The sequence below is a fragment of the Homarus americanus genome, unplaced genomic scaffold (genome assembly GCF_018991925.1).
Source record: "Homarus americanus isolate GMGI-L3 unplaced genomic scaffold, GMGI_Hamer_2.0 scaffold32757, whole genome shotgun sequence".
Taxonomy (NCBI): Eukaryota; Metazoa; Arthropoda; class Malacostraca; order Decapoda; family Nephropidae; genus Homarus; species Homarus americanus.
Window position 1 is genome coordinate 255,367 of NW_024752489.1, and position 23,598 is coordinate 278,964.

General features: G+C 40.5%; 2 protein-coding genes across 2 annotated transcripts; one reads left to right on the forward strand and one right to left on the reverse strand.

Annotated features, from left to right (window-relative positions):
* The first annotated feature begins 3,064 nt into the window (after window positions 1–3,064).
* On the forward strand, window positions 3,065–8,616 carry LOC121855115 (proline-rich protein PRCC-like). The gene is made up of 2 exons (XM_042349974.1): window positions 3,065–3,606; window positions 6,417–8,616. The coding sequence occupies exons 1-2, from the start codon at window positions 3,130–3,132 to the stop codon at window positions 7,257–7,259; spliced, it is 1,320 nt and encodes a 439-aa protein (XP_042205908.1). The 5' UTR covers window positions 3,065–3,129; the 3' UTR covers window positions 7,260–8,616.
* Window positions 8,617–11,674: 3,058 nt separating this feature from the next.
* On the reverse strand, window positions 11,675–23,446 carry LOC121855120 (retinol dehydrogenase 11-like). Its single transcript, XM_042349982.1, has 9 exons — window positions 21,575–23,446; window positions 20,701–20,852; window positions 20,492–20,584; window positions 20,160–20,284; window positions 19,531–19,645; window positions 14,905–15,096; window positions 12,758–12,888; window positions 12,292–12,381; window positions 11,675–11,916 (listed from the first exon to the last, which is right to left on the reverse strand). Exons 2-9 carry the CDS (start codon window positions 20,822–20,824, stop codon window positions 11,812–11,814), a joined length of 975 nt encoding a protein of 324 aa, XP_042205916.1. The 5' UTR covers window positions 20,825–20,852; window positions 21,575–23,446; the 3' UTR covers window positions 11,675–11,811.
* Window positions 23,447–23,598: the final 152 nt, after the last annotated feature.

Below are 23,598 nucleotides of genomic sequence, written 5' to 3' on the forward strand. Positions count from 1 at the left end.
AGCGTGGGAGTACCATATCCGGGAGCGTGGGAGTACCATATCCAGGAGCGTGGGAGTACCATATCCGGGAGCGTGGGAGTACCATATCCGGGAGCGTGGGAGTACCATATCCAATATATTATCCATGGTAACCAGCGGAGTGAGCTTGTGTTTCATGTTTTCACATTACTATATATCATTGATAATATAGAATTTACTGTGTGATATTGTATGTGTGTGTGTCAGTATGTATATGTGTGTACACATTAAGAACGTCAAGGTAATATTATTACCTTGACGTCTTTGCCTATCTTCAAGAAGGGCGATCGTCACTCCACGAGCAACTATATAATAGACCGGTGAGCCTGACCAGCATAATATGTAAAGTACTTGAGAGTATTATCAGAGATGCCGCAATGGAACATCTAATACGAAACAATCTCGTAAAGGATTGCCAACACGGTTTTATGCCGGGGCGCTCCTGCTTAACACAATTGCTCAAGGTATTGGATATTTGGACCCATATTCTGGAACGGGGTGGTAATATCGACAATATTTACCTAGATTTTGCCAAGGCTTTCGATGGTGTACCCCATGAAAGGCTGAAAATCAATCTGGAAGGGTACGGAATTCGGGGAAATGTCCTTATCATGGATAGAAGACTTTCTACATGACTGCAAGCAGTGTGTGGTGATTAATGGCATGAAATCGTCATCCGTACCTTTTACTTTTCAACTTTTATCCTCTTCGCCACTGATCGGCTTGTTAGCCGCTTGGGCGATCGGTCACGTCACTGATTCCTTTTCCTTTTCATTTATCTTCTTCACCAAAAGATCGGCTCGCTAGCCGCCCGGGCGATCGGTCACGTCTCTGTCACGCACTGTTGGCAAATACTGGGCATGCACCGGCTCCTGAATGTACCTGTCACAAGTGGGGTACCACAGGGCAGTACATTGGGCCCGCTGTTGTTTGTTTGTTTCAAATATGACATGCCTGGCGTTGTACACTCCTCTATACAAATGTTTGCCGATGACGCTGTTATTTCGGGACATTAAGAACCAAGCTGATAGTGAAGAGCTGCAGAAGGACCTCTGTGGGCTCCAGGAATGGTCGAAGGAATGGCTGTTGAGATTCAATGTCACGAAGTGTAAGAGGATGCACCTGGGGCGTACCAACGGTAAGGAGGCGTATCATATGTCCCAACGGGATGAAGAAACTTCACTAGTTGAGACTGAATGTGAGAAGGACCTAGGTGTGTATGTTGACAATGAGCTGAAGTTCTCGGGCCATTGCGAGAAAGTAAACCAGGCAAATAAATTATTGGGTCTTATAAGAAGGTCGTTCAGATATCTAGATGGTCCGTCCCTCGTAACGATCTTCAAGAGTGAAGTGCTTCCCCATCTGGAGTACTGTCACCTCGTCTGGTCCTCGAGATATGCTAGGGACTGTCAGTTGGTTGAAAATGTTCAAAGGAGGGCCACCAGACTGGTGCCTGCACTTCGGCACCTCAGCTACCCTGAGAGATTGGAGCGCCTGAACTTGCCTAGCTTATATTACAGAAGGGCAAGGGGTGACCTAGTTGAGGTGTATAAGCATCTCAGGGGGCACTACTCAGTCGAGTGTCCTTACTTGGAGCTGGCGGACGCTCGCCCCACAAGGGGTCACAGTATGGGGTACGAGATGTTTGGTTCACACTCAGGATGGGATGGAGAAAGGAAACTCACAATGTGCTCTCTGTATACATGTTGTATTGGATGTACAATGCAGCTTGGTGCTGGGAAGGCAGCATGGTTACAAGCGTTGAGTAGAGAGAGCTGGTTGGTGAGGGTGCTCAGAGGAGGACCAGCTTGTGGGTCGCCATGCTCGCCGGCGGGAGCGAGGACCGCCAGGCAGGCGGAGGAGGAGGAGGTGTTGCTGGCTGGTTGGTGTAGGTAGAAAGAGAGTGGTCACCACGAGGTCAGGTCTTAAAGAGCGGAGATAGGCGTGGTTTAGTGGTTGACCTCCGTGATGTACGGCGGCGCTGGTTGACCTAGATCACGAGTCATACACTGGGGAATTCGCGGGATCGGCTACTCAGCGACAAACAGCGTTTGTAGGGGAGAAATCCACTACAACTTGACCAACACTGGAACGGGTTCAGGTACATTCAGGAGCCGGTGCATGCCCAGTATTTGCCAACAGTGCGTGACAGAGACGTGACCGATCGCCCGGGCGGCTAGCGAGCCGATCTTTTGGTGAAGAGGATAAATGTAAAGGAAAAGTAATCAGAGGCGTGACCGATCGCCCAAGCGGCTAACGAGCGGATCAGTGGCGAAGAGGATAAAAGTAAGTAAAAGCAAAAGTTGACGTTCTTAATGTGTAAACATGCATGCACACACACCAGCCTGGTCAACTCCACCCAACAACGTCAGCTAGAGAAGGAACAGAAAAGGGCCTGGAGAATCATGCTCGGCGCAGAATACTCAGGCTACATCAACGCTCTCTCCACCCTGGAAATGCCATCCCTCAGTGACCTCCACCACCAAGCACTGGAAAGGTTTGGCAGTGGACTTCTGCACCACCCTCGTCATCGCCACCTCCTGCCACCCGCAGCCCCCCACCCACCTCGCGCAGTCCGCCACTACAACAAAATTCAGCCCATAAGAGCCCACACCGATAGATATCAGAACAGCACCATCCCATCTATTGTTAAAATAATAAACAACTCCTGATTTATGTACTGTACAGCCCTGTAAATGTATTCAATGCACATTATATCATTGTCTAAATCAAATGTAAGTCTGTATATTTTCAGCCACCGGCTGCAACTCTATTAATAAACCGTTTACTATTATTATTATTATTATTATTATTATTACACATACATACTGACACACACATACAATATCACACAGTAAATTCTATATGATTCCTTGGTTTTGACTACATGATCTTATTTTATTTTTCATTGTGACCATCTATTAAATTATTTTTTCTACAATTTTATTTATACACAATGGATTTTAATAGTTATAAAATAGTTGTCAAATGTTATATTTTTTATGATGTATCATTAATGAAACTAAAGCTAAGTCAGTAACCGAACAGGCGAGGAATGTAAACAATAGCAGAACACACCAGCAATTTCTTATTTAGAAAATATTCTTTATAATGGCTCTTGTTGCTTATAGTGACGATAGTGACTTAGGCAGTGACTCCGAAGACGGTGAAGAGCATTTGGAAAGTTCAATAGAGAAAGAACTTAAGCCACAAGTAACAAATAACGGTGTCAATGGAACACCATTCTCCCAGGTCAAGTCTAACTCTGGCCAGCCTAACTTAGTACTAGACAGCGGGGTTGATAGTATAGTCGACGAGGATGATAATATTGAAGTGAAAAAAACAGGTTTATTGGCATCCATACCAGCAGCCAAGCCACTTACAAGTATAGGTGATGGAGTTGAAATTGGCGAGGAAGCTGATGAGTTGACAGATGTTCCAACTGTAGACACTTGGAAGGTTATTCAGGAACTTAAAAGTAGCAGCAGCAGCAATGAGATGAACAGATCTTCAAGTTCCACCTCAGTTTCTTCAAAGATAAAAAAAGAGAAAAGAAAAGTACAAATTTTTGTGCCTGCTCTCTCTGAGGTAAATTGTAGTGGGTAAATTTTTACTTGAGGACATGAGTCCCGAGGGGTTGACCAAGATGTTTCTCCAGTGTATTTTGGTGTGTTTTAAACGAATCTGACCTTCATTTTTGACGGAAATTGATCGTTTTTGTCCCCTGGGAAATTGGGGTTTTTGGGTGGGGGAGAAAACGGAAACGAGTCATCTGACCTAACAAAATCTAACCTAACTAACCTAACCTAACCCCTAGCCCTAGATCCCCAGTAGGCCTTGCTTAAACTAACTATAATGTTTCAGTAGTTAAAACTTTGGGGCGCGCCAAGTCCGAGAGTATAATACCTAAGTTAGAAGTGGAAGGACCAGGGATACTTAAGAATTGGATGGAATGATCATCTTTCTCGTAAAATTCAGCAGTAAACTTAAAATAATCGTAGGAGCACAAACGACAACCAACCTTCACCACGGCTATCGTGACACTGATCAATGAAATTAAAAATCATACCCAGGCTGCTTCCTTTGAGAAAAATCAAATGTGATTGGTCGAGAAAAATTCACGTGATGATATCGATACCTCATTGGTCACGACTGGATGACATCAGTCAACATTGTGCATGTGTGATGTGCCGATAACATCATCTCACAGAGACGAAGACTGAAAACGACTTAAAATCAATTAAATTCAATTGTGTCGCTATTGTCCATTTCCGCCATTTATATATGGGGTTCAAAATAGCAAGAACTAAATGTTTCAGTAGTTTATAACTTTTGGGGGTGCTATGTCCTAAAGTAAAATAATACCTTATGGTGATATATATATATAGTATGGACACACCCATTTCGTCACCAACTCGGTTCGTCACCAAAAAACCCATTTCGTCACCAATACCAAATCTGTTTCGTCACCACCAACAGACCATTATTCGTTGGTATTAGACTGACAAATAGTAAGTTATTATTATACATGAATATTAATTATTTAATAAAGAAAACAATTAAAACAGTGGTAAATAAACAAAATACAGAACAAATGAAGGTGATTTGGCACCGGTGCATAAACCTCCAGCAGCAAAGAACAATTTCGCTCTATACCTCCTTGTCCCTCTCCTTCACAGAGAAGCCTCAATGGTTGATTTGTAATTACTGTACAACTATTTGCTGAGCAAAAGCTAAAATCGTGCACAAGAAAAGCAAATCATGACAAACACGTCTGTCTTTGGAAGCTGTGGGATGAATATGAAGAAAAAAAATCACCACTTCTAATTTCCTAAAAAAATTTCAGTGTCTTCCAAGCTTGCATGAGTAATAACAATGTTTTAATTTTTGTTTCGTTTTAGTCTTTAATAAATTGTTTGAGTGAGGTGCTTGCATGATCCAATGTATTGTTATGCTGAGGCATAATTTCGTAATACAATTTTGCAAACGGGTTGTTTTGGTTATTTTCTATCCCACGCAACAGTTATTTTGGCAAATTTAGTGAAATTTTTGTGTAATTATTGAAGTACAGTATTAATTATGTAAGAATTTTCTGGAATGTATTGCCATTGAAATGGTGATGGGAATGAACGAAGTGACGAAACGGGTTGGTAACCGAAATGGGCACACCCCTACAATATATATAGTGATATCTCCGTTGGCCGGAACAATTGGTGCACAGCTCTTCCAGGAATGAAAGATTTCGGGTAACGAGATGACTCTCTCGAATCCGGAAAAATATCCTTCATCCCCGGAATTTTCTGGGTATCGGGGAAATTGTCTCTGAATTTTCCGGAAAATGTGCCCTTCAGAAAATCATTCCCAAAGCCGGAATTTTCTGGAAAATTCCGGCTTTGGGAATGATTTTCTGAGATAATTTCAATTCCGGCTATCGGAGAGTTCCGGGTTTGAGGGATTCCGGCTATTGGAGTGTTCCGAGTTTGAGGGATTCCAGCTAACGGAGAGTTCCGGGTTTGAGGGATTCTGGCTAACGGAGATAGTACTTCAATAACTTTGTTCGGTAAATTTTCAGACAACTTGGTAATCTTAGAAATTTTAACTTTGCGATCAATAGTTTAGACAATTCTAAGACACTTTTCTATGACATTTGCCTCACAAATGACCTAAAAATTACCTAACCTAACCTCCTAACTGGGGGGCTCCACCCCTTTGGACCTCCTGGCACAAGAAATATATTTACGTTTGTCAGGCGAGAATCACAAATTTCCAAGTATCCACCAAGTTGGTTTCTTGTTCAAACATTAAGAAAGGATTTATTTATTTACTTTTGAAGATTAAAATTGAAGAATTTTTAGTATTTTAGATTAAGTTGGGTTTGGTATGTTAGGTTAGTAGGTTTGTTTGGTTCATTTTATGAACAAAAAATTATCAACGATGCATCTCGGAAACTCCCATCAACTGCTAACATAACTGAAGTTCCTAATACTGATACAATCTAAAATTTATTGTTAATTAAATGAACGAAACCTAATTTTCATAACTTAAACTAGCCTAAAATAATACAATTATTTTGTAATGTATTTTAATCTTCTAAAATAAAATACAGTAATCCCTGATATTTGGAAGGGTTTGGTTTCATAAAATCAAGCTGTATATGGAAATTCCATATACAGGTGTGTTTAATCCAATTTTCCAACACCTAACCATGCATAATATACCTAGATTATCTGTGAATTAGGCAATTTTAGTTTGGGTTTGGTGAGTTTGTTATGCCTAATTTATAAAAATTACAGTACTGTAGTCTATCAACAAAGTTCCAAGTGGTGGATGTTGTGTAGAAGAAAGACCACCCTCTCAGATGAAGTTATACAATATTATGTATTTATTTTTTGTTTTAGTTTGCAGATGATGAGGATGAGGATGAGCAGCAGGAACCTGAACGCAAGAAACTAAAACCATCGTCAACAGGAACAGGTCTCTTCTCTTTACTGCCAGAACCCAAACATTTATCTGTCAAAGAAACAAAACGTTCTCTTGTACCTCACATTCTCACTAAAAAATCTGTACCAGTGCAAAGCCGTCCCAAACCTAAATCACAGCCAAGAAATACAACTACAGTTGGTGGAAATGATTCTGATGATGAAGGTAATGCAGGACCTTCTGATTTCTTTTCACTATCTGAATCTGCTTCTGAAACTGTTGCAACAAATAAAATTCCAGCAGCAGTTGCTAGTGTACCAGAGGTAGATCCCATAACTAGAAAACCGCCAGTGATACAGACGTCTGGAGAATGTAAGGCTTTACCTCGAGAACATACTGTATGTTCTGAGGACTATTCTAATACCCCTCATTATCCATCAGTACAGTCTCAGGAAGAAGTTTATTATCCACCACAAGATGTGGAGATGTTTTCTGGAAGCCAGACTGCTATTGATGATGAAGCAATGCTTCGGCTGGCTGGTAAGCGGCGAGGCAAGGGTGAAGCCATTAACTTTATAGATGTCAGTGCTGATGATGCTCTGCTGACACGTGATGAATGGATGACCAAGGCCTTGACTGAGGAGAAACCCTGCCATAGTTTCAGCAAGAAAAGAGAAGGACTGCCTTCACAAAAGCAAAAACAGAAACACCAGATCACTTACCTTGCCCACCAGGCTAAAGAACGAGAGCTAGAACTGAAAAACAGTTGGGCACAAAATCGTATGACAAAAATGCAGACACAAGCAAAGTATGGGTTTTAATGTACTGTACTGTATTATCTTTGTTCAGTTCAGCATCAGTAATTTAGCTATGAGAGCCTCTCATAAATTTCTGAAGTAAATTTTCAGTAGACTTTTTGATGGTAAAATACTTGGTAATACAATACAGTACAGGTATTGGGTATTTACAGTATATGGGTATGTTTAAATGTCAATTGGATATTATTCAATAATTACCACTATGTTTTAAAATCTTATGGTTTAACTAAATATACTTATGATTGTTTAACTTTTTCAATATTAATGATTTTTTGCCCTTATTCTTTTGATGGGCATTTTACCCTGCTTTACAGTATTTGTATTATATATTATCCTTATTACAAACTAGACATTTGATACCTAAGTTTTCTTTCATATTGGGACAGTTCAGATTACAAAATTGAATGTGTAGCACTGGATCTCATTCTTATGTTTTGTAAAATCTCTCTCTCTTTTTAAGAAGTACAGTATTGTACAATACAGTATCAAGTTTTCTTGCAATACAGTATATGTACAGTAATGTATTATAGGATCTTCAGGGTTTGTTTTGTGAGATGTTAAATATTTGAAATGAGATGCAATAATTTTAAGAAGTGTTATTAGCATTGTATGTTTTTGTTTCCTCGGTAGTCAGAAAACATACTTTTAACATATGCCAAGAGATTTTACTTGTTGCAATGTGTAAAACATATCAATCGCCATGAGGTGACTACTAGATATCTAACTTCTCAAATTTTAAATCCTATTCACAATGTTGCTTTCAGTTTTATAAAAACTCAGCCAAGGATGAACTTGCTGGTAATTTACATCTTTACACAAATTTATTCTGAAAATTTTCATATTGACCTTCCAGTCTCAGTTTGGTGTTCATGTATACCTGCTCCCATTCATGCCTCCCCTTATTTTATATAATAATGTTTTCAGTGTCTATAGTACTACAGCTGGAGGAATAGAATAATGGAGGCACTTGTATTCTCTAAACCATAGTGCACACAACTTAAGACATTAACTTGTGGCTCATGATCCTGCCGTGACTCTCAAACCTCTGGTCTCTTATATGATGTTTTAAGTACAGTACTGTACACTATATACAGTATTTGTATCTGCAGATGGAATGTGCAAAAAGAAATATTGGCATGTTCCCGATAAAAAAAGAGGTAAATCCTTTATTTCTTTTTAATTAAAAAAGTCAAGGATCGTGGATTAACCTGAGTGATCTCAGACAAAAACTGAAGGTTGAGTGTTGCCAAGTTTATATTATACAGTATATTTATTTTTCTAATCAACTGTAATCTTTTCAAAGTCTTTTAGCCATGCTACACAAATATTGGGTTCATTGTAATAAAATGAGTTTCAATTGGAGCTTTTTTTATTGAGTTCTTACCATTTTATGAGACGTTTTGGTGAAGTTTGCAAAAAGGTTATAGAGCTAGCAGATAATGATTTAGTGTCCTCGGGTTGATTCATATTAATTTTTAATTATAAATAATATACATAGCCAAAGGGTCGACTAAAAAAAGGCATCATCTTTCACAACTACACAGATGTACACACACACACATAGTATATGTACTATTTGAAACTTGCACACATTTTCCTCCTTTATCTCACTGTCATCAGACCTGTACCAGTAGTTACCATCTGCTGGGTGAGGCCAAACATAAACACTGCTCATATCCCAAAGTGTCGATTTAATACAAACCGGTTTCTCCACCCTGCCACAATTATAATCATACAGCACAGAAGTTTAAGGAAGTCAAGTGTTTCTGTATTAGTTAACACCCAACTCACCGGTCAGTTGAACAGTTAATGGGATAACTTTTTCAGTTGTGTGTGTGTGCCAGTGAAAAAAATTTCTTTGTAAAGGTTGAACATATTTTGGTAAAAGTTAAGTCCTCGACCTTTCTATTATCTTGATTATCTGGATTAATGGAAAATTGTAGGGTTTTGCAGTGAAGGACATGTGTAAAGAGTGACAGGAATGTGCCAAGGAAGAAGTTATTTAACTGGTAGAGAAAGGGTGGGTTCAAGGTTCTTATTAATGAATCCAGCAAGCTGTCAGTGTTGCTCCCACTCCTTGTTAAAGCATCAGCCTTCATTAGTGGTTTTCACAGCCATCTTCAAGTAACTTCCTAGTTAAGTAAAACCTCATCATTACTACTGTATTTAAGAGACTCTTTAGAACATACATAAAAAATGCACATTATATGGCAGTGTTAAGCTCAAATAAAATCACTGGACAATATAATTTTGTCATCCTGGAGAATTTCATACCGGTACTTTAGTAATCTGGAAGTACAGGTATAAACATACCAAGACATCCTTCTCAATTAAGCTCCTTATCACATTCTTGGTTACTTGTATAGTGTAAATACAGTAGTCCTCTACCTCATCCAGACTGGCCTGACAGTCAGAAATAAACAATGCCCATTCAGTGTTCTCTGACAGTCAGTAGCCTATCATGCATATTCTTAGCACTTGCATGTCCTGACAGTCAGCATAATTTTGAACATTATTTCAATGGAAATCTGACTGTCAGCATCTACTGAACCTTCAATCTGCTGCACAACCAGTAAAAACTGTTTCATTAAGTACATAATGGAGCTACTTAAATGCTTATCAGAAAAGGAGGACTATATAATGATTCATCTTACTGAAGCCTGTCTCTAGTTATTTCCTCAGTACATCTATACTGTATACAGTATACTGTTCAAGGTCCAGCATTGTACTGCATACTTCCTGTGGGAGACTATCAAATGATCACAAAGAAGATGACATTATTTCTGATGATTAATTATTTAAGAACAAAGGAAGATAGTTTACAATAAGGTACACTAGATAAAATGGATGAGTTGTGGCCTAACCATTATTTTTAAGGCATTTTGAGAAAAATGACAATTGTGTGACCGAAGAGTAGGAGTAGCACTACGGTACGTTACGATATTTTATTCTGTACCTTTTTCATATCAACCTATGTAAAGACTAATAATTATGGATCTTGTGGTAGCTCTTGTGTGCTGTACTGTCTTTATAATTCATTTACAAGGATAATGTTAGTAGAACCAATGGTGATATTACCAAATTACTTTTGTATTAATGTGAAGCAAATTTTAAATTACATTACACCGGCTAAAGAATTTTTTTTTATCTAGGTACTTAGTTGTAATCAGTGAACTATGCACCTTAATTCATATTGGGGGGGGCATAAAAATATGCTAAATACTAATACTGTACTGTATATATTCACCTTATGTTTGCAAAAGTGTGTGCAAGTGATGGTCAGCCACAATGACACTATTGAACCTGTGGTCCCATGGCTGGACACCATCAGTGGTGCACTAGGTAGAGACAGCTGGAGCCTTTGGGACCCCCAGTCATCTCTCGAGATCACGAGACTGGTTCTTGAACTCCATGGCCTCGTAATATCTCATGCCGGTTGGTTATCATTCTTTAAACATTGGGGATTTCTGGCAGTCTAAATTTTACATGGCCATCACAGTCTCATGACCTGACTCGGTCTATACAGAGTCCATGTTTGTCCTGCAGTGAGCATTTTGCTTCCTGAGGTAGGTCACACAATTAACAGTGCAGTATCAGTTTAGAATGTGTTAAATTAAAAAAAAAATATTTACACAATACTGTATACATGTACATGGATTCTGTTTAGAATGTACAGATGTCAAGAACATTTTATGAGACATTTTGCTTTATATTGTAGTACAGTTTTTAAGTAAATTAAGATTTCGTGCTTGTCTTATAGGTTTTGCAGCATCTGTGGCCTGCAGGGGACAGCCTCCCATCTTGTTCTTCAAAAATTCTTCAGATCCTGAGAAATCCAGGAAGTCTCCATATTTTTCCTTATTCAGTATAAAATCCAACAACTATTTGAACCAGCTTTCTTACAGTTTACTTCTACTCATACTATTGTTTCCTCTCTACTGTTTGACAAATTTATGCAAATAAGATTTCTTGCAATCATTAGCATTTATCTTTGACATAAAGACAATTTATTATGAAATATTTACCTATTTATTTAATTAACAGGTAGTAGGCAGCTATCAAACGGAGGTACTACCGCCTGGTAAGTTATTGGAAACATAATGTGTTGTTTAATGGTATACCTTGCTGCCATATGGCATCACAAAAATTGACCAAGTCCCAGGTTGCTGATCTGACTTTCTGCCTCATTTACACACAATTGCAGGGTCTCAATTGTTTCTCCTACTTTGACAACACAACATACATACAGTACAGTACATCGTTTCTTACTGTTGATCTTTTTTTTTTATGATGCAGGGTATTTTATTATTATTATTATTATTATTATTATTATTATTATTATTTATTTTTAATATTATTTTTTTAATAGATTTTGTTAGTTATTATTATTATTATTATTGTTATATTTTTGTCCTCCAGGCCCTGGTGTGGGTCATTGACCCGTGCCCGGGTGGGCTCCCCATTAAAAGTATAAAATAAATAAATCAATAAATTCTTCCACACAGCATATAGTCTCCATACACCCTTCACCAAATACATCTCATACAGCCTGATTCTAATAGTACATTTCTGAGGGGCGAAGCTGTACATCTACTTCGCTTATTTCCCACAGTGATTTGGCCACTGCTTTGTCCTGAGCCAACCATGAGCTTCCCACTTCCTGGAGAGGGTACAGCAACAGTATTAGTGGTAGTGGTGGTAGTAGTACTACTTGTACTGTAATACAGTAGTACATATATTTCTATTGATAGTACTGTATTACAGGAAGAAGTACTACACTGTAATCCAATTATTGTATTATTGTTGTGGCTGCTGATGTATAAGTTGTAAAACCAATGGTAAAAGTACAATTGTAATATTAAAAGAGCCAAAATTAACAATTATTATACTGCAGAAGTTAAAAGGCCTTATGATAGAGGAATTATTTCCTACTGTAAATAATTTTACCACAAGATCTGTAAGAGACAGTTATGTTGAGATGTAACTTTGTTGTTCAGGCAATAACAGTACAGTACTGAATTTTTGACAGCTATACCTTACAGTCTTCAAAGTATTTGCCTGACACTTGCTCCACTTTTTCTGACACAGCTAAGTGGATGATGGTCTGAGCCCCCAGTTCACTGTCCTGCAAAAAAGTGTAGGTTATATTTGATTAAATTCTAGATAATGGAGTTACTAAGACAGATGTTATATACAGTATACTGTACTGATAACACTTCTTTTGACTATGGATAACATAGAGGCATCACAGGGGAACTTAACTACTGTACTGAAATATCTTGACTCATTCCCTAAAATGGAATAATTTTTATGGGGTCAGTGATTACAAATACTGTATAATTCATACATGTGTGAATATAATTATTACCCTTTATTGTAATTTTAACACTGTAGTGACCAAGAGATATGTAATTTTCTTTTTTCTTTTTTATCCTTCTAATGGTGAACAACATTAGATAACTACAGTCTAAAGACATGGGTGAGTACTGTATAGTACTTACCTTGCCAGCAACCTTGACAATAATATTAAGTAAGTGACAAATCACTTTTATGGGCAAGCTGCGGGTCCTCTCCTCCTTCAAAAAGATTTCTGTTGACACAGTACCGGGGTGCAGGCTGTTCACCATCACACCTGAACAGCATCAGTATAATTGTTGGTCTGAATACATAAACTTTAAAATAATTAAACATTAATACAGGTACACATAACCTCAATTCTACCTGTTTCACAAATACTATACAGTACAGTACTGGGGAAGAGTGATGAAGTACATCAAATACAGTGATCCCTTGGTTAACGAACGCCTTGGTTTACGATTTACCTTCCATAAGATTCTTAACTTCGGTTAACGAGCAATCCCTCGATTGACAAGTTTTTTACAAGCCGACCTCAACATGTTTTCGCTTGCATTTGGCGGTCCACCAGCTGTAGTATTAGTCCGCCAATACAGTAATCGGTTTTACGGCTTAAATTCCTTACTATTTCAGTAAATATCAAGAAGTTTATACTATTCAATAATTTTAAAAGTTTAATATTAACATTTTTTAGTCATTTTAACAATTATTGAACATAACCTCTGTGGGCTCCAGGAATGGTAGAAGAAATGGCTGCTGAGATTCAATGTCACGAAGTGTAAGAGGATGCACCTGGGGCGTACCAACGGTAAGGAGGCATATCATATGTCCCAACGGGATGAAGAAACTGCACTAGTTGAGACTGTGTGTGAGAAGGACCTAGGTGTGTATGTTGACAATGAGCTGAAGTTCTCGGGCCATTGTGAGAAGAAGGTAAATCAGGCAAATAAATTATTGGGTCTTATAAGAAGGTCGTTCAGATATCTAGACGGTCCGTCCCTCGTAACGATCTTCAGGAGTGAAGTGCTTCCCCATCTGGAATACTGTCACCCCATCTGGTCCCCGAGATATGCTAGGGACTGTCAGTTGGTTGAAAATGTTCAAAGAAGGGCCACCAAACTGGTGCCTGCACTTCAGCACCTCAGCTACCCTGAGAGATTGGAGCGCCTGAACTTGCCTAGCTTATACTACAGACGGGCAAGGGGGGACCTAGTTGAGGTGTATAAGCATCTCAGGGGGCACTACTCAGTTGAGTGTCCTTACTTGGAGCTGGCGGAAGCTCGCCCCACAAGGGGTCACAGCTCAAGATTGAAGAAGCCGCAAGTCCAGAAAACCGTGAGGGCAAACTTTTTCGGAGTGAGGGTTGTAAACTCTTGGAACAATCTACCAGAGTGTGTTGTGACGGCACCGAGTGTGAGCTCTTTCAAGACAAGACAAGACTTGACCAACACTGGAGCGGGTTCAGGTACATTCAGAAGCCGGTGCATGCCCAGTATTTGCCAACAGTGCGTGACAGAGACGTGACCGATCGCCCGGGTGGCTAGCGAGCCGATCAGTGGCGAAGAGGATAAAAGTAAACGTAATTGAAGGTAAAGAAACTAGTTTCTGGCGCGCCATCCAGCCTGTTAACACACAAACAGGCGTTAGTCTCTCTCTCTTTTCAGTGGACATAACATATTGCTTGAGACTCTCTTCAACTAAACGCTTTTTTTCTGTGTTTCCAAGCAAATTATTGGCCATTTTGAAATTCATTTTACATGTTGACAATATATAATGCAGTGCAGTGTTGATTTAAAGAAAATAATCTTGAATTACACCAAGAGAAACTAAAATTTTATGGGTGAAATAGCACCATGGGGTGACTTCTCTTCCACCCCAATGCCTTCTCTTCTCCCTTCTCCTCCACCCCCATTCTAATTCCCAACATCATCATCATCCAGGAGCCTTCTACATACACACCTCAAAGTAAGTGTACTTTTCTACCTTTTTGTTGAATTTAGGCAATTTTCGGTGAGCTGGAACCAATTACCCAAAAACCCATTGAAACAATGGTTTCGGTTAACGAGCAACCTGCTGGAACGGATTGTGCTCGTTAACCAAGGGACCACTGTACAGTACATATACTGTATCGTTTTATGAATTATCACCTTTATTACAGACAATAATACTGTAATAACTGCTAGTTGTTATCTACCACTTCTTGAATATTACCTGAGCCACTCATTATCCCTTTGGTAAGTCACTTGTCTTTTTTCTCATGTAGAAATAAGTTACTGATTCTTAACCACACTACCTGAGCCACGTAGTTTCTTGGACAGCTCGAGGCTAAACAAAATGTTGCACAGTTTGCTCTGGGAGTATGCTGAAAAGGCGCCATAAGATTTCTTCTCGAAGTTAAGATCTTTGATGTTAATATTCCTGGTGAACAAATGAGCAGCTGAAGACACATTGATGATGCGGCTGGGAGCGCTCTTCTTGAGGAGCTCTGCTGGTAAGAGAACACTTTTGTCATATACAGTATCACTCTTCCACCCACCACTCCTTACACATGTCAACCTGAATATGAATAGAGGCTAGCAAAGTAAAAACAGTATTACAAGTGGCACATACAAAACATTTTTGCTTTATATTGCAAGATACTTGAAAACCTTATGATGATAAACTGGCTTCTGTAGAAGAAGTGACACAGATTCTTCTTGGAGTTTGATATATGAAACAAACTACTGTACTGTACATTTTTTTTCAGCACTAAATAGAAACTTATTCTTCACTAAGAAATTCACCAACATTTAAGGCAATCCTGATTGAATGAGTTGAGTAACTATGAAACCCTGAGTACTTGCCCCTTACAAATACTGTAAACCCAAGCAAGACCTGAGCAAAAACTTTGTGTAAGAGGAGGAAGGGTGTGATTCTGACTGAGGAGGAAGGGTGTGATACTGACTGAGGAGGAAGGGTGTGATTCTGACTGAGGAGAAAGGGTGTGATTCTGACTGAGGAGGAAGGGTGTGATACTGACTGAGGAGGAAGAGTGTGATACTGACTGAGGAGGAAGGGTGTGATTCTGACTGAGGAGGAAGAGTGTGATACTGACTGAGGAGGAAGGTTGTGATTCTGACTGAGGAGGAAGGGTGTGATACTGACTGAGGAGGAAGGGTGTGATACTGACTGAGGAGGAAGAGTGTGATACTGACTGAGGAGGAAGAGTGTGATACTGACTGAGGAGGAAGGTGTGATACTGACTGACTGTGATACTGACTGAGGAGGATGAGAGATGTGTGATACTGACTGACTGAGGAGGAAGGGTGTGATATTGACTGAGGAGGAAAGATACTGAGGAGGAATGATGTGATACTGACTGAGGAGGAAGGGGTGTGATACTGACTGAGGAGGAAGAGTGTGATACTGACTGAGGAGGAAGGGGAGGTGTGATACTGACTGAGGAGGAAGGAAGGTGTGTGATACTGAGGAGGAAGAGTGTGATACTGACTGAGGAGGAAGAGTGTGACTGACTGAGGAGGAAGAGTGTGATTCTGACTGAGGAGGAAGAGTGTGATACTGACTGAGGAGGAAGAGTGTGATACTGAAGGAGGAAGGGTGGATTCTGACTGAGGGTGTGTGATTCTGACTGAGGAGGAAGAGTGTGATACTGACTGAGGAGGAAGGATGTGATACTGACTGAGGAGGAAGAGTGATACTGACTGAGGAGGAAGGGTGTGATTCTGACTGAGGAGGAAGAGGATACCGACTAGGAGGAAGATGTGATTGACTGAGGAGGAAGGGTGTATTCTGACTGGGAGAAGGGTGGATTCTACTGAGGAGGAAGAGTGTGATACTGACTGAGGAGGAAGGTGTGATACTGACTGACGAGGAAGAGTGTGATACTGACTGAGGAGGAAGGGTGTGATTCTGACTGAGGAGAAGGGTGTGATTCTGACTGAGGAGGAAGAGTGTGATACTGACTGAGGAGGAAGGGGATACGACTGAGGAGGAAGGGTGATAATGACTGAGGTGAGTGTGATACTGACTGAGGAGGAAGGGGTGTGATTCTGACTGAGGAGGAAGAGTGTGATACTGACTGAGGAGGAAGGGTGTGATACTGACTGAGGAGGAAGAGTGTATACTGACTGAGGAAGAAGGGTGATTCTGACTGAGGAGGAAGAGTGTGATACTGACTGAGGGAGGAAGGGTGTGATTCTGAATGGGAGGAAGAGTGTGATACTGACTGAGGAGGAAGGTGTGATTCTGACTTAGGAGGAAGGGTGTGATACTGATTGAGGAGGAAGGGTGTGATTCTGACTGAGGAGGAAGAGTGTGATACTGACTGAGGAGGAAGGGTGTGATACTGACTGAGGAGGAAGGGTGATTCTGACTGAGGAGGAAGAGGTGTGATACCACTGAGGGTAAGAGGTGTGATACACGAGGAGGAAGGGTGTGATACTGACTGAGAGGAAGAGAAGGAGTGTGTGATACTGACTGAGGAGGAAGGGTGATACTGACTGAGAGAGAAGAGTGTGATACTGACTGAGGAGGAAGGGTGATTCTGACTGAGGAGGAAGAGTGCGATACTGACTGAGGAGGAAGTGTGATTCTGACTGAGAGGAAGGTGATACTCACTGAGGAAGAAGGGTGTGATACTGACTGAGGAGAAGAGAAGGTGTGTGATACTGACTGAGGAGCAAGAGAAGGTGTGTGATACTGACTGAGGAGGAAGAGAAGGTGTGATACTGACTGGAGGAAGATAATGAGATGTGTGATACTGACTGAGGAGGAAGAGTGTGATACTGACTGAGGAGGAAGGGTGTGATTCTGACTGAGGAGGAAGGGTGTGATTCTGACTGAGGAGGAAGAGTGTGATTCTGACTGAGGAGGAAGAGTGTGATACCGACTGAGGAGGAAGAGGATACTGACTGAGGAGGAAGGGTGTGATTCTGACTGAGGAGGAAGGGTGTGATTCTGACTGAGGAGGAAGAGTGTGATGCTGACTGAGGAGGAAGGTGTGATACTGACTGAGGAGGAAGAGTGTGATACTGACTGAGGAGGAAGGGTGATTTGAATAGGAGGAAGAGTGATACTGACTGAGGAGGAAGAGTGTGATACTGACTGAGGAGGAAGGTGATACTGACTGAGGAGGAAGAGTGTGATACTGACTGAGGAGGAAGGGTGTGATTCTGACTGAGGAGGAAGAGTGTGATACTGACTGAGGAGGAAGGTGATACTGACTGAGGAGGAAGAGTGTGATACTGACTGGGAGGAAGGGTGTGATTCTGAATGAGGAGGAAGAGTGTGATACTGCTGAGAGGAAGGTGTTGGACGGAGGAGGAAGAGGTGATACTGACTGAGGAGGAAGGTGTGATACTGACTGAGGAGGAAGGGTGTGGTACTGACTGAGGAAGAAGGGTGTGATACTGACTGAGGAGGAAGTGATACGGACTAAGGAGGAGGTGTATACTGACTGAGGAGGAAGAGTGTGATACTGACTGAGGAGGAAGGGTGTGATACTGACTGAGGAGGAAGAGAAGGAGTGTGTGATACTGACTGAGGAGGAAGGTGTGATACTGACTGAGGAGGAAGAGTGTGATACTGACTGAGGAGGAAGGGTGTGATTCTGACTGAGGAGGAAGAGTGTGATACTGACTGAGAGGGAAGGGTGTGATTCTGACTGAGGAGGAAGGGTGTGATACTGACTGAGGAGGAAGAGTGTGATACTCACTGAGGAGGAAGAGAAGGAGTGTGTGATACTGACTGAGGAGGAAGAGAAGGTGTGATAATGACTGAAGAGGAAGAGAAGGTGTGTCATACTGACTGAGGAGGAAGAGAAGGTGTGTGATACTGACTGAGGAGGATGATGAGATGTGTGATACTGAATGAGGAGAAAAAGGATAAGTGTTTTACTGACTGAGGAGGACTAGAAGGTGTTTGATATTGACTGAGGAGAAAGAGGAGGGATACAGACTGAGGAGGAATGGGAGGTGTGTGTGATACTGACTGAGGAGGACGAGAATGAGGTATGTATGATACTGACTGAGGAGGTAGAGAAGAGGTATGTGTGATACTGACTGAGGAGGAAGAGAAGGAGGTATGTGATACTGACTGAGGAGGAAGAGAAGGTGTGTGATACAGACTGAGGAGGAAGAGAAGGTGTGTGATACTGACTGAGGAGGAAGAGAAGGTGTGTGAATGACTGAGGAGGAAGAGAAGGAGGTATGTGTGATACTGACTGAGGAGGAAGAGGAGATTTGTGATACTGACTGAGGAGAAAAAGGATAAGTGTGATACTGACTGAGGAAGAAGAGAAGGTGTGTAATACTGACTGAGGAGGAAGGGGAGGTGTGTGTGTGTGTGTGTGATACTGATTGAGGAGGAGGATGAAGAGATGTCTGATATCGATTAAGGAAGAGGTGTGTGATACTGACTGAGGAGGACGAGAAGGAGGTATGTGATCTGACTGAGGTGTGATACTGACTGAGGAGGACGAGAAGGAGGTATGTGTGATACTGACTGAGGAGGACGAGAGAAGGAGGTATGTGTGATACTGACTGAGGAGGAAGAGAAGGAGGTATGTGTGATACTAACTGAGGAGGAGGAGGTATGTGATACTGACTGAGGAGGAAGAGAAGGAGGGATACTGACTGAGGAGGAAGGGTGTGATTCTGACTGAGGAGGAAGAGTGTGATACTGACTGAGGAGGAAGGGTGTGATTCTGACTGAGGAGGAAGGGTGTGATACTCACTGAGGAGGAAGGGTGTGATACTGACTGAGGAGGAAGAGTGTGATACTCACTGAGGAGGAAGAGAAGGAGTGTGTGATACTGACTGAGGAGGAAGAGAAGGAGGTATGTGTGATACTGACTGAGGAGGCAGAGAAGGAGGTATGTGTGATACTGACTGAGGAGGAAGAGGAGGTGTGTGATACTGACCGAGGAGGAGGTTGGTAAGGAGGAAGTGGCCGTAGTAGTTGGTAGCCATGGTTATCTCCAGTCCATCAGGTGACACTTCCCGCTCCTCAGTACCATACATACCTGCGTTATTCACCTGAAACACAAACACACACACATCTGGCTTTTTATATCTGCATTGGCATTGTGTCATGTGAAGCATTATCACAGTTGTACATCAAACGGAAAACACTGTGACAATCAAAATGAATTGCGACCTCAAAGAAAAATTAAATTAATTGGTGGTAAGGTCAGGTTCTGTTAGGTATTAACTGGCCACAAAAATTTGCTGCACTTGAACTTTAAATCCACTACCAAACCCCTGGCTGAGACAGACACATTATTTTTAATTAGAACTGTGGCATTATTTTCCCCATATAAAAAAAATATTCATCAAGGCTTTTGAGATTTTAGTTTCTTTTATTGCTAAATAATTCACAAGACCTACAGGTATATCTACCAAGCCCAGGTACAGCTATTTTTTGGAACAAAAGTTGTACAGTACAGTATGATATAGGAATAAAAATACTGTACAGTACTCGTTATAAATAATTTACGAAATATCATAAAGTAACGGAAAACTCAAGTATTCTTAACTGAGGTGTCCTCACCAAGATGTGGAGGGCTTCCTCCGTCTCTAGAATCCCCTGTGCGAAACTTCTGACTGACTGTAGGTCTGCCGTGTCAAGCTTCCTCACCAGCACCTCCTTGTTGCCTGTGGCGCTCATGATTTCATCTGTTAGATATGTTTGTTTTTAGTCAGCATTGCCTTTACTACCCAGGTAAGTCTGCCAAGTACAGTACAGTACTGTACAAACCTCTATTTTATTTTATTGTAATAATAATTAAAACTTTTCTTATTAAATGTTAAGTAAATCTTACTATGGGTTACACTGGACTGTAACCACCTACGTTCTTTCACTCATTTGACATCTACACCCACCTGCCACCATCTGTGCCTTCACCTGGTTTCTACAAGCAAGAATAACACGAGCTCCGCGCCCCGCTAGGTCCCGTGCTGCCTCCTTCCCAATACCTGAGGGAGGACAACAAATATTGAACAAACGTATACTATATCTAAAACAATGAGCATCAACTAAACAGTCAAGACACACAATGGAAACATGAACAAAATGGATAAATTTTAGGAACCTGCAGAGCCGCCGGTGACGATGGCAGTAAAGCCTCGGAGGGTCCTTTTGCTGGTGCACCTTCCAGAGTACGCGCGGTAGGTAAAGCGAGCAAGTAGCAACACCACTAGAGCTATCAGCAACATCCTGGTCGATGATCACCACCACTGCAACCTACGAATACGTTAGATTATTTGGGATATCTGTTTCTAGTTATCTACCTTTGATCAATTTTTTTACTTGTCTGCGGAGATCAAGGGGAACATTAACCTAATTAGAAAAATGTAGAAAACGGCAAGAAAGTAGAGAAATATTACACAACAAAACTTTCTCGTATCCTCAACTTATATAAGCTAGTATTTTTTTTTTTTAGACTTTTTAGTGCAAATACGCATTCTGAAACTGTCAAAAGAAATTTCTGTAACTGTCAAAGAAATTTCTGTAAAGTCCATACGTCGTATTTTCCTTGTAACTGAAAATGAAGTAAAGAAGACGCTTATAACAAAGAAAAATATTACCAAAATAACATCAGTATTACACCGAGACCAACTAGAAAACTTAATTGAAACACCATATAGAAGAAAAATTAGTTTAGAGGCCTTAATTTGTCATTCCAGTCCGTGGTCGCAACCTTATATTCAACCATATAGTGCATAGCCTACATTTTACCAGTATTACAATACGACAAAAGAAAAATTATGAATGATGAGATTCAATTATTTGCCAAATGCGGGTATACATTAATACGAACCAACACTAACCACTGAGCTTTTGGCTGAATGTGAATACCACATTAGTTACATAATTGTTTCACAATTTCAGCCCTGCACCTGTTTAAAATTAAAACACATACAGGTACTGCACTACAACGGTGAAATAAGCCAAATACAACCTACCGTGACGCTCCAATGAGTGGCCACCCGTGTGGGATAAAAAAAATAAATAAACTGTTGAGAAAAATTCCCACGTCTTCGCAGTAGCAAGGACAACCGGAGACTGATTAGATTGGGTCAGGACTCAGAAGTTTTTGACTCGGATCCCCCACTCTCCCAGTCCCGAGTTTCACAACTCACTAGGGTTCAGGCGAGCCCTCCTCGTTGCTCACTGTTGCCAGATACTCATGTCAGCATATTCTCATGTATTCTTGTAGTACTTGGCACTACGAAAAATGAACCAGAGAAAGAACAGATATGCAGAGGGAATGAATATGATATACAAGGTGCGAACATTTCCAGAAATGACCGTAACCTTGACCGGTTGACCCCTGGCTATAATCCTTCAAAGCCATCTATTTTACGTTTAATTTAAATGAAGTTCGAGATTTGAGAGTTTTGAGGGATTCTTTACATTCCTAAAATTTATTATTTCTAATTAAAATCTGTCTCATCAAAACTAGTCACTTTTATCTGTTTCACTTAACTCATCGGATGATCCAGTCATATAACTTTGCAGGGTGAAAATGATGATCCCAGACATTAAAACGGATACCTTAATTCAGTGATGGCTTTAGTTTCTACGTTAATGAAGCATTTGAATATCAACGCCACTAACATAACAGCGATAAAATGGAGCAAGATGAAATTTGATTTTATTCCACCCCTTAAATCAACCCCCTGCAATGTCTAGCGTTAGTATAGGAAGAAACCGGACTACCCAGAGAAAATTTGGTAATGGTGTTTGGTATTATCACGATAATACCCTTCCTATATCTGGCTTGGGGATTTGAACCCGGGACACAATAATCAGAGGCACGCGCACGATCTCATAATAAAGAACCACTGCTTATTTCACCCGATGACTAAACACCCTAACATTAAATGAGGGTGTTTGGTTACGGTATATTATTTCCCGCGTGTGGCCATGTTGTTATATATGTGTATGTTTATATGCTGCCTTTATTTTATTATATATATCCATTATATATTATGTTACTTCTTACCAAAGTTAGAATGTGTTAGGCATGTGGTACACAAGAACATTGTCAATACTATCAATATTTGTCCTCTTCGCCACTGACACCGGCTACCACAGCCTATTAGCTGGTCGTGTGTCTGGTCATATGTGGAGCTCACAGTTGGTTATTCCTAGAGCTCCCAGTTCTTAAAATTATCGAGAAACTGACGCAAAAATAAGTTGACATGTGTAGTATTGTACATGGTGTAATGGGAGAATGAGAAGCCACATGCTTCTATGTTCTTACTCTGGGCGTTTATTAGCCTCGTTGCTGCAGACTCATGTATTTCCACATGATTATGTATAAAACGAAGAAGACTGTGAAATAATCCTCTGTAATATTTTGTCGAGTTTAGTTAATATTCCCTGACGGTCATTTACTCACTACCTACCAAGTAAACAGGAGAATGGATGTGGAATTAAGATAGCTGCTAAAACAGCTTAAAACTTTTATTGGCATATAGTGATCTAACTTTTTTGTGGTTTCCTGAGCTTTTACTTGAAACTGTAAAATTAGCTAGACCAGAACATGCTCGTGTACCAATAAAATAAAGACTTTTATAACACCGTAAAACCTGAATTAGTTGGTAGCCCCGAGGTTTATGTGTTACGTCTGCTCTATTCAAAAGCTGAAGAGATTTATAAAAATCGTATAAATTTGGGGCAAGTATGGAATATTTAATTATACAGATGCCCAACATATAAAGCAGACATTCTAGTCTCTCTTGGTGAGTGAGGTATCTTGAGTCCCGGTACTGAAAGTTAAGTAGCTCTCTTTTACTTTTATCCTCTTCACCATTGATCGGCTCGTTAGCTACTTAGGCGATCGGTCACGTCTCTGATTACTTTTCATTTTCTTTTATCCTCTTCACGTCTCTGTTACGCACTGTTGGCAAGTATTGGGCATGCACCGGCTCCTGAATGTATCTGAACCCGCTCCAGTGTAGGTCGTCTTTTTTTTCTTTTC